Source organism: Haliaeetus albicilla, chromosome 11, assembly GCF_947461875.1.
Source record: "Haliaeetus albicilla chromosome 11, bHalAlb1.1, whole genome shotgun sequence".
Lineage (NCBI taxonomy): Eukaryota > Metazoa > Chordata > Aves > Accipitriformes > Accipitridae > Haliaeetus > Haliaeetus albicilla.
The window spans coordinates 21,440,459-21,452,372 of NC_091493.1; the positions used below are offsets into that span (position 1 = coordinate 21,440,459).

An 11,914-nucleotide genomic window follows, 5' to 3' on the forward strand; every position below is an offset into this window, starting at 1 on the left:
TAATCCTCTGGGTTCAGCTGGTAGTAGGTGGTATGAAGGACAGTTTGGAATGATACGCTACTTTTCACTGCATCTTAAACTTACATTTCAGCTGCTTGACAGTATCCTACTTACTTACCTTACTCTGCATAACCCTGATGTTCCTTGCTACTGTTCATTATTCTTGCAAGTTATGATTCACCTTAGATGTTAACCTTTTCAGAACAGAACATTTTTCCCCTGCGTGTCTGCACAGCAACATGGCACCAGTAACAGTAATTAGAGAAAGGCAAGACCCACGCAAGGGAAAAGAACTGAAATTACTGAGAGCATGAGCTGAATTCTGTATAGCTAACTTTTACTTTTCCACATGCCACTGATCATATCTTGCTTTGAGTGACTAGGCCGACCACTGCAAGTAGCCTTTAGCAGGAAAGAGCTGGGTGCTCTCCTGCCTGCCCTGTTTACTGCAGATAACACCAGCTCCTGTTCCGAAAACAGCCTCTTGTTCTAGAGATGCTTTGCAGTCCTGCAGTTAGCTAATTATCATGCTTTAACAACATCATTGTAGTTTCCCCTTGACACAGACCAATCTCTTCAAGTCCCATCTCTAAAGTTTTAATGTTAAGGAAACTCATTTTCAATCTTTAAGAGTGTAGGACTGTATTCAGCGCCAAGCATAAGACTAGATGTTCAGAAGACTAAAGGAATCCTAAAGGATTTTCCCCTGCCTCTCTCAGGGGTAAAATATACCATAATCTCACCCATTCGTTTGCATTCAAAAGTAAAACTGACATGAAACAAGACATAAATGTAAGCAAATGACAGCATTTCTATAGCATTCTTAATATGTTTCTTAATTCACTACATTTTATTTTCTCATGGCATTTCCCGTAATGAAGATTACCTGGGGGTGTCAGCATAAAAACGTCAATGTGGACAGCTGCAGCTTAACAGCCACAATAACTGTAGCTATGAAATTTTTAAGAGATGTAGTGTTTTGGTAGCAATTACAGTTATTGATATTTCTAAAATTCATTTAGGCTTTTATTGTAACTTTAGTAACCAAAAGAAACGTAGTCTATGATATGACTTTGCTAAGGATAAATTGTCACAATCTTAACGTTATTAAAAAACGTGTTTGAATGAATTTAAACTGTGAGTCATATTAAAACTTTCAATCAAAATAAATTAGTCTTGATGAAAACACTGAATTAAAAATGATTTAATATTGGTCTAATTTAAATGTGAAGAGTAGTTTTATTCAATAAAATAGTAAATATTTTACCAATTAAGTACAATTAATTTTTGTTAATGCATCCAATAAAAAACATATTTCTTTTTGACCCTTTGGACATTGTTCACATTAGCTTCTTGCTGAAATCTTCTATTCAAGAGCAATAAACTATGCTCTAACTTTGAAAAGCAGCATCCTGGGATTGCAAACCTACTGCCTCATATCAGCTCCTGATCTGCCTTTGTAACCTGAGATGTGAAAGTGAAGTTGGGCTCCTCCTACCTGAGGTTTTCTTACCAGTAATTCTACAACTGTGAGTACCTCTGTCAGAAGATACCTCCTCCTCCACAGCAACTCAGGCTCTCACGACAGAAAGAGATGGTGTTTATACCTCTACTTCTTGACCCCTTCTCTGATACAAGTTCACTTAAATATGTAAGATTTTATATTTCCATAGAAGTGTAAAATTCGAGTCTCCCAAGCATTAACCAAGTCCCTATGCTAGGCCTTACCACTACTACGTCAACCACCCTTCGCTGACAGCCCTAATATATATCTTCCTTTCACTCTAGAGCAGCTGTTTTCAAGTTGGAATCCATCATTTTCTAGAGGACTATAAAACTACTTGAAAGACATTCACTAAAGGTAATTAATTAAAAGTAAGCATGCTATCAACAAGCTGAAGTTCATTATACGAAGCTCAACCCTTATACTAGAAAAGAGACAACATGCCAGTAGTTAGAGAACAATTAAAACAAAACAACCATTTTAGTGATCTTGATCTTTTGACTCCCAGTATGTGCAGAAATGTCTCTTAACTTCACTGGCATGTCTAGTTAGCATCAGTAGAGAAAACATCTCAACAGCACACTGTAGTTACAGAGACATCATCAACACACGGGTTATACAAATTTCATAAATCACAGATTAGCACAAGGTGTTTCAGCTGCCATTTTAAAAAATAACTTGTGTTCTTAGCTGTATTTCCCCACCTAACATACTAGACTCTCCTTAGAAACCTTACTCAGTTTACAACCTTAGGTCATCATAGCAACATAAAACACCACTACTACCACCATTATCACTATCTCTTTAGATAGGGATGTTTTTACCCTCACTCATATCAAGAACAAAGACAGGAAAATCACTGTCAAACTGAGCAGCTCTTTTTAGACTTGACTAACAGCATTATAAATGTCCAGTCTTCATTACTTATGCCTTCTAATATAAGCTATGCAAGAGACCATGTGCTAATAATCAAATAATATAGATATAGTCCTTTCCAGTATACATTTTTTTACAAGTTTAAATTCAAAAGATTCTTTTAATATTGGTTTTCAAATAAACCTGTTAGCCATATAAACTGTATGTAATTGCCTCGGATTTCAATAAACTAACAGATTCTACAAAAATAGTATGTAACTATAATTTATTCAAATGATTTTCTCTTGACTAGCAGTTGATTATTTCAAGCCAAAAACTAAGCATCTCACCCCATTCCAAACCAAAGATTTCTCTCTCAGTGGAGAAGTGCCATCCCTCTGAAGAGGGAGGGCACTGTCTGTCCGCATTGTAATTTTGCCTATCAAACAGAAGACTTTTTTTTTTTTTTGAAAGGTAGGTATTATGATCTACAGACAAAGGCAGTACTTAGGTGTAAAGCTGCCAAGTAATATGCTGTTTTCTATCTACTCAATTTTGGGCACATTCACAGTTCTGCAAACAACAAACAAACACTGATGCACAAATAGCTTATTACTGAAGGACCTACAACAATCAGAAAAATCTAACAGCAACTTCCTTGTAATTAAGAGGTATGTCTGATTCCTTTTGGAAGGCTATCATCATTTTGACTGTCTTGTTTTCCTTACTTCAATTCCTAGCAGTGTATTACAGACATTGCCCTTTGCATGTTCAACATCATTTGTTAATGTTACTAATATAAATGTCTAGGACTAACCTTAGTCTCTGTTTATAATAGTCTTCATCTCCATCATCTCTCCATCTCTTTACTTTGCGCTTCCCCAGTGTATGCTCTTCTTCTTCAGAGCTTGGAAAGAAGTCAGCATCATCTTCAGCTCCTTTAAAATCTCTCTTCACCAAATATTTTCTTTTTCTTGACAAATTCCCAAGTTCATAATCAGAATCATTCTCAACATGAGAAGATGCCTGCTCTTCCTCCTCTTCTGCTGCTTCTGGATCAAAGAGCTCCTCATCAGGTACATACTCAGACTCTCCACTATCATCCTCCTGTTTACGCCTGAACTTCTTGGCGTCAAGATATTTCTTTTCTTTTGGAATCTCTGCCTTTGACTGAATCTGAAGGGCATGCTTCTGAAGTTTTCTCATGTGTTCTTTTAAGCGCTTCTCTGTTTTTGACATGCCTTTACCCCTTTTTTCCTTTGTAGTAGATGCAGGAGCTATGCACTGAACATTTTTGGCTTGTGCTTTCTTCTTTGCTCCTTTGTGAAGGGATATCTTCTTTCTTTCAAATGACAGCTTAGCTTGGTCTGCTAAGTACTTCTCAAAATCAGATGCTTCATTTAGCATTAATCGTTGGGTATTCCTCTCCGGCTTCTGAGGTATTTTAGTTCCAAATGGAGTCATCTGGCCAGTACGAATAAGCTCTTCCCACTCTGTTTCCTGAACAGGCATAAGCATACTGCCAAGACATGATGGACCAGGTTCTACAACAAAAATCAGAACATCCAGCATGCCTTTTACACCTTCTGAATAACTCAAATGCAGGAACAAGGGTGTTTTATTTTGGTGTGTTGTCATCCCCCCCTCAAGCTTTATATACATTCGGTCCAGTTTTTATATACAACTTAAAAGTCCAAATTTTTGTCACACATAATACCTGAAGTTCAAAATAGGCAAAACCCAACAAAACAGAAGGCCGAAGAAGTCAGACTGTAACTTTTACTTCAAACTACTTCTCAAACTTCATATAGGAAACATTACACATACTATCAAAATGCAAATACTTTTGAAACAACACACAGAGCAAGAATTACCATAAAATTACAGTCCTCCATGGCACATGAACTCTGGTGTGTTCCCTCTGCTGTCAATTCAACCCATGTCACCATGTTCAGTGCAAGAAACCACTGCATTCCCATATGCAGCAACATCGTTCATTTCTATTTTATTATTGATTTTTCAGTCCCACTCATAAGCTTGAAATGTGACATTTACATTACCATACCAGGACAGAGACAAATCTTACAAAACACATAAAAGACTGCCTTCCCACATGCTTCAAAAAAACAAAAACAGAAACAAAAAAACCCCCCAAACCCATCTTCCTACTCTACAATACTAATATTAGGATAATGACTTTAAAAGTTGGACTGGCTGCACAGCACATTGCCATAAAAGAGCTCTTCAGTTAAACTGCATTCACAATTACTATACATATTAACACAAACTAATTGATGTTTAAAACCAAAGAGGGGGAAAAGCTCTTGAATTCAGGAAGCTGAAGGGGAATTCCAGCCTGAAATCTATTATTAGGATCCAAAATTTCTAAACAGCTGGACCACAATTGCCAGCACTGCATGCTACTGTATATGGTCCCATCTGAAGTGCTGCATTTATCACCAAAACACGTTTAACAAGTAATGATGATGCATCAGGCATGAAACACCTCCCTCTCCACCACCTTAGTTTCTCAAACTATGGGAACTGCTCAACTCCATTTCTTCTGTCTTGTGGTCCATTCACTTCCTAGTTACATCGCATCACACCAGGTGTCTGAGTTTTACTGCATGAACCCATTCAAAGAAAGAGGATTAAAGATGCCTTTCTACCAAGAAAAGTTTACTGAGGTTTTGACTCCTCTAAGTTTTGTTGAATCAGGAGGGAAGCATGAGCTTTGCGAGATCTGGAATCCACTGCAGCCACATCTGCAATGGACAAATAGCACAAAGAGTTTACACCTTTGCACACAATAATATAACCCAAAGGTGATGTGCAAATGTCAATGGGGTCCTGCAGAATACTGCAGATTAGTGATTGTGGCCAAGACACAGCCAAGCTGGAGTTACAAAATCCAAGCTCAGTTTGCAGACAGTAGTGATAAAGAACACCTAGTGAAACAGAGAGAATAGATATCCTGCTTCGGAAGAAGCCTTATTTTATTTTACTTTTTTTTTTAAATCACAGTGCAGCCTGAAAAAGAGAAGCACTTCCCCCTTCCATTTCTAGTGATACATCCCAACAGTAAGAAAAAACAATTTTGTTAATGCTGATTGATAGCATCCAGCATATAAAATGTAATTCAGTCATGATGTTAGTCATCTTTATCAAATTAGCTGTGAAAAAAATGTTAGAATTTCCAATTTATTAAGCCCAATACTCTAATGTGCCTCAGCCATCCCTACTGAGCTGAACACGGATTAACATCCATTTTTTAAAACTTCCCACATGAATATGCCAAGATCTGCAATTTTGCAGGTGCAGAGAGTAAGTGTTCTTAACTCTCTCATTAAAAGCAAACCACTGAAATTTACTTCCTTATTGGCAAAGATCTTGCATACTAGCTTCAAACAACAACAACAAAAAGCATTACATCAAAGTAGAACAGAACTTTCAGCCTTCTCCCATACCTTCATCTTCCTCTAATTCAATCTCATTTACTTTATCAAGAATCTCCGTTCCACCAAGAATTGCTTGGAGACGCTTTTGTTTTGCCTTGATCTTCTTCAGCTGTTGCTCCTTGAATGACAAGTAGATACATAATTTAATTTTTAATCTGGTTCATACACTTGCTATCCTTTAAACAAGACAAATTAAAACATTTGCAGTATTTTCCACCAGAATCTCACATTCAAATGTTCACAGTATTGCATTTGAAACAAAAAAAGTGCAAAAAAGTGACTCCACAATATCTGTAGTGCTCCAACCCACAGAACACGCACAATTTTGTGTGTACAATCATCTTACAATATGCATACAGTAAGATCAGATTGTTTATACACAAATTTCACAGGCACATTGTGCATTTTTATGTACATCTTTTGAGGTCATTTTATGAATGTGTTGATTCTAGTGAAGGAAGCCCATCAAGAAGATTGTGAAATGCACAGAGAACACCAAAAGATTTCATCATGATTTGCGAGGCTGGGTTGATGGTTAACAAGCCACTAAAAACAGCTATAAGACTTATTTATCATCCCAGAAGTGTTGGAATGTTTTGTAAGAAAGAAACTGAAATTGTAAATCAGTCCATCATCCTAATATATGGTTGTACACGGTTAATTCAGGAGTGGTCACAGCTAATTTAACAGCAAAAAACTATGAAAAGTGAAATTACTTAAAAAAAAAAAGTGAAAAAATCAACATTACAGATGCTATAACAAGTATAGTTCATTCCTGCTATGAAAGTAATTTATAGCTAGCTCTACTGTTACACCTTTTATCTGATTGTAATATCCTCAACTGTGTATTTACTGGTGACATTGTGATTCCTTGGTGTCGCTAACTTTCACTTTTGAAACAATAAATTCCAACCAGTAAAATAAAGACATAGGCAATGTAACTTTCCACATTTGTAATTCCATTCTTTGGAAATATTTCCTTACTTAGAGAGGCATGTATTTCAGTAAAAATCAAGTTCATGGCAAAATGAGCAATTTTTTTCTTTTTGGTGAGGAATGGTTCACTAGTCTGCCCGTGTCTTCATGTAGCACTTATCAAGCCACTAAGGGTAAGTATATTCATGTATGGTACAATCTATTATCTCCTGTGTATGCACTATAATCCTTGCTACCAGAGTACTTTATAACATAAAACACTCCCTGTATGACAGCTCTAAGGAAATAGCTGTCTTTTACCAGTCATTAATTTCCCATTTGTCTCAATAATGGAAGAATTCAGTTGTCTTTAACCATTTATTTTTTCTTAAATACTACAAAAGGAAGAGTACTAAAAAGCACTCCTCCGTGCATAAGGTAGCTCAAGACCAGGTTTAAATACACTGCCAGCCTCCAAACAGCCTCAAAAACACTCCTGTGGTTAATTGGGACTACTTTTACAAATTATAGTTTTCATACAGGCATTTATTCTTACACTTCAAGGACTGTTAGAGATGGCTAACAATGAACATTCAACGAGGTTTGAACTTCCCCTGCAACTAACGCTTGCGTAAATTACTGCAGTATGAAAACAAGTAAAATAGTGTCCAATTACATGATCACTCTTTAGTGGCAAGTCTGATTTAATGCATTTCTTCCCACTACTTCCAGCTACTTGTTCCTAGCCCTGTGCCGCTGTTCAGTACTGTCCCCCTCACTCTCTTAATTGGCCAAACTGTGAGCACAGTGTTATCCAAGTTGCTGAAATGGTCAAGGTTAAAAAACAAACAACTGAATGACTCCGTGGCAAATGGCCTGAGACTGGGAAGAAGTATCTGAGGGCAAAGGACAATTAAGTTTCTCAGTCAGGTTTATCATTAGAAAAAATATTAAGGTGAATTTCCATCAGATGGTGAGCTGACCAGAAGTTTCCCTCTTCTCAGATCTCCTTCTTCCTGTTCACAACTATACAGGTCTATCGCTTACATTACCCTGATGCCTGATAGATTGCTCTACAAGCTCCTTTAACTTACTACTCTGGCAGAAAAAGGCTGGAGCAGTTTCTGCCAAATCACTGAGTTAAAATGGCTCACAGGAAGGAATTATATGTACTGGTACAAGAAAGATACAGACCATGAAAAAGGATTAAGAAAAGGAACGTAGGGAATGAAGACCACAAGAGCTGAGATTTAGGTCAGCTATTAAACCGTGCCCTAACAATGCTTTGTTAATTCTCCAAATGCTACTGGGAGGGATTTAATTAAATTAATGCAAATCAGTTTTCTGAGCAGGTCCTGGAATTTCAGTTTTACAGCTTGTTCTGAAACTTAGAATAAAAAAAAAATTCAGCTCTTACTTTCACATCTTTAATTTAGTTATTTACATTTTTTTGGTAGAAAATTAAACCATTTAAAAGGGAAGGAACAGCAACTGTAGACTGACTCTGAACTATATAATTAAGCAAGAATTGTATCACATAATCCAAACCTTAAGCCAAAGCACAAGCTAAGTATTGTCAGTAGGAAATTAACGTAATCCAATCACCTTGTTATATTTTTGCCGTTTTACAGAATCTAGTTTTCTGTTTATATCTTTGTTGTTGGCTGCTTGAGGTGAAAGTTGCTCAATAATTTTATTTATTTGTTTCAGAGATGTTGTACATGATCTGAAAAAACAAGAAGATTGCAATGTACTAGTCAACTCCAGAAAGAAAAATACCACATTCTTGATTCAGACAATTTAGAAATTCCAGGAAATTTAAGGTAAGATTTAAAAAGGTCTAAAAGTAAGTTTCTAAATAAGCACTTATATTTAAACAACACTGGAAATACTAAACGCTTTAAAAAGTTGTACATCATAAAATATTTTTAAACAAAATTTTGCTAATACTAGAATTCCAAACGCAAGGAAACTTAAACCACTGCAATATTTAGTACTCAAAAGTTACAAGTCTGACGATGATAATAAGCAAGTGATAGTGGTTGCTTTTTATTCATGGTAAACAAAAGACAAAACAAAAATCTGAGTGGAAAATCCCATGTTTTCATTTTCTAAAACTGTTTTAATAGTTTGATGCCATTATATAAGGAAGGCTATTTCTTTTACCTTTACAACACCTCTTTTACACAATGAATAGATTACAAGATACAAATACAGTTTCAGGAAGACAGACTAGCTCAAAGAATTAACAGCACATAACATTAAAACTTTCCTTACTCACGGACTACCATTTTTCATGTTTCCATATAGAATATGAAATTAAGGTTGAACCACATATTATAACCTAGTATCATCTGTTTCTGCTGTTGAATTTGTTCGCAAGGAAGGAGATACTGCCCCACCATCAGAAGCACCAAATCTAGGTTTGTTGATTCAAATAGCAGATTTCGTAAGGATATACAAATTAGCATCTCAAAGCATTATGAAAAATGTCAAAGAAAACTCTTTACAACACCTGCAAAGCAGCCATTATTCCCCTCATATGCAAAGAAAAGCACTATGTAAGTCTCCTCAATTGTCAGGGAGGAAATTGTTGGACCACATTTCTCTCCAGCTCTTAATTTGGATTCTACCACTGTTCTCCTAGGAGACGTATTCTACTAGCTCCCCAGCTATCACTGCCATCTTCACTTCTCCATTCTTTCAACACTTTTGAACCATCCCATCCCGTTTGTTAGTCTTCTGTTTTGTTGCTTAAAGTATACCACCTTCTTGCAAGTCTCCTACCTTTTGGCTCTTGCTTCCTTGGCCCTAGGGTCTCTTGACACATACCGCTACCATCTTCTTCCACAAAGCTTTACTTAACAGGACTGCAGGATTTAAACAGGCAACCTTTTTTTATTCTCCTCCTTCTGCTTAAATTTGCGTGTATATTATAGAATCATGCAGCTTCTACCATGAACTCCATGCCAACTGCTCAAAAACTATTTCTTGCCTGATTCTACCTCTAGTCATGCATTCACCATGCTACAGGACTTTAACCAACTCTATCATGCTCTACTAGTACATCTTTACTTTTGTTAGTCCCTCTGCTCAACAAGACAGCTATATCTCTGCTGATCTCCAAAATCAACTTTCAGACTTGCATATTACATCTTATACAGATGACGTTCTACAGGTCTGCATAAACCATTTGCATCCCCTCATGTAAATCTCATTTTACGACTTTAAGCAGAAGGTGAAAATAGGGGGGTAAGAAAAATCATAGGATGCTTCTTAAAGAAAACCAGGAAAATATCAACTAATTGATAATGCCCTGCACCATTCTTTCAAGAACTGCATAATCTAATTGCAATGGTTACACTGCTCCATTTGTCCTCTCAATGACCATCTTACACATTATGTCCTTCTACTACATAACATCTAAAATTAGGTTCCAGTCTCGGAAACTTACTTAACTTTGCATCTCCACACCGAAATTGGAAAATTAATGAAGTGCATAAAATTAAGCATATGCATAATAAGAGAGCTATGCGAGAGTTCACATAGGTAATGGAGGCCTACAGCACTCTTGAGCACTAAAACCCAACATTAATGCAATACAGAGAAAGATGCACATGTAGAATTATTTACCTGCAGTAGTTCACACAGTAACTCTACAATGAGACTAGAAACAGAAAGGGAGATCCAAGATCAAAACTTGAAAGAGGCTCCTATCCCTCAAAGTCTTCTGCTATCAATATACCATGTTAATTAAGCATTTGATTCTTTTAAGGTGTCCTTAAATACTTCATACAAGCACTTGTGATAAGGTTGTTTTGGTTGTAGCACACTCATGATACGAGTCATCAAAGTTACAGAAAGCACATAACCAGAAGCAGATAACCCTATGAAGCATACAGAATTGAAGAAGTGGCACTTTTTCTGATTATTACTTTGAATAATAGAGTATAATGCAATTCTACACTGCCCAGAAAACAGACATATATCTTGGTAAGGTAGGAGACAAAGAAGAAAAAGGACATGCACTGTCCTCTACTGCCTTGATGCATGACTGAATTAGTCAAATAAGAGCAATGAAGCATTGTTCTGATGTGAAAAATATTTTCTTTTTTAAAAGGCAGGCGACTCAGAAGAGTACATGTCATCTAGTGTTTTCAAAACAGCTTTTGATCTTCCAGCTTTTAAAAACGTGAGACACCAAGCCTCAATAGATAGTCAGTAACAGAAAAGAACAGTAAGAAAGGACACAATTTACCTTAAGTCATCCAACACTGACTGATATTCTTTCTCCGCATCAGCTATTTTTGTTGCTTTATTAGCTTCATTAATTGCATTATCTACTTGCTGAAGAACTCCTTGCTCCAATACATCCTGGTCATAGACATCAACTCCTAAACCTTTGAGCTCAGCAGCCTGTGCACTATATGAGATGGACTCAATCTGCTGCCTGTTGATCTGTAAAAGGGGGTGTCCTCTTCTGGGCACCTCCAAAGGAACAGCTGTGGAAGTGGATGACTGGCTGGCAGAGTTGGGAACTCTAATACTATTACCCAGGTCACTGTTACAAATGCCATTTTCTTGTTCAATTCCCAATTCCTCAGCATTATGCAGGCAATTACTGCTTGAAGTAGTAACAGGGTCTTGTTCTTGGATACTGTCTGGCAGGTGGCTGTTGTCTGTTGGCATCCTCTGCTCAAAGGCAACAAAGAAAAACCACATCATTATAAGAACATTCACACACACAAAGTTCCTCATGAAGACTGTGCCCAAATAAAAATAAGCAAAACAACAAACACATTTCTTTATGAGAAATTCTTGTCTCAAAACACCTAGTAGTCTACTCCTCCATGAGTCCTCCCCCCAAAGGCTTCTCCACGCTCATTTCCACAACCAAAAGGAAAAAAGTGGCCAAAACTTCTTAAAGACAACTATATAGAATACTCCTAGAAAACACTGATATCAAGACAAATAAAACAACCTGTAAAAATTACTCTACTCGCCAGAGAGCGAACTCAATCTTGTGTGTAAATGGTCACGCTCTGAAGACTACAGCATAACAAAAACATAGGCAACTTAACACGTCCAAAACCAAAAACCACAAGTTTCTGAAACAGGGTAAGACTTGCCAATGAAAACACTGATGAGAACAGTTGGCTGTAGACTTTAGTGTCCCAATTCA

General features: G+C 36.8%; 1 protein-coding gene across 1 annotated transcript in view; it reads right to left on the minus strand.

Annotated features, from left to right (window-relative positions):
- Positions 1–11,505, minus strand: part of ERCC6 (ERCC excision repair 6, chromatin remodeling factor) — a 48,871-nt gene extending 37,366 nt beyond the window's left edge. Inside the window, exons 1-4 of the mRNA XM_009912010.2 lie at positions 10,991–11,505; positions 8,338–8,458; positions 5,827–5,935; positions 3,177–3,903 (exon numbers count right to left, since the gene is read on the minus strand). Coding sequence (XP_009910312.2) covers positions 3,177–3,903; positions 5,827–5,935; positions 8,338–8,458; positions 10,991–11,490 — 1,457 coding nt within the window. The 5' untranslated portion in view covers positions 11,491–11,505. The remainder of the gene's footprint in view (positions 1–3,176; positions 3,904–5,826; positions 5,936–8,337; positions 8,459–10,990) is intronic.
- Between the last annotated feature and the right edge of the window lie 409 nt (positions 11,506–11,914).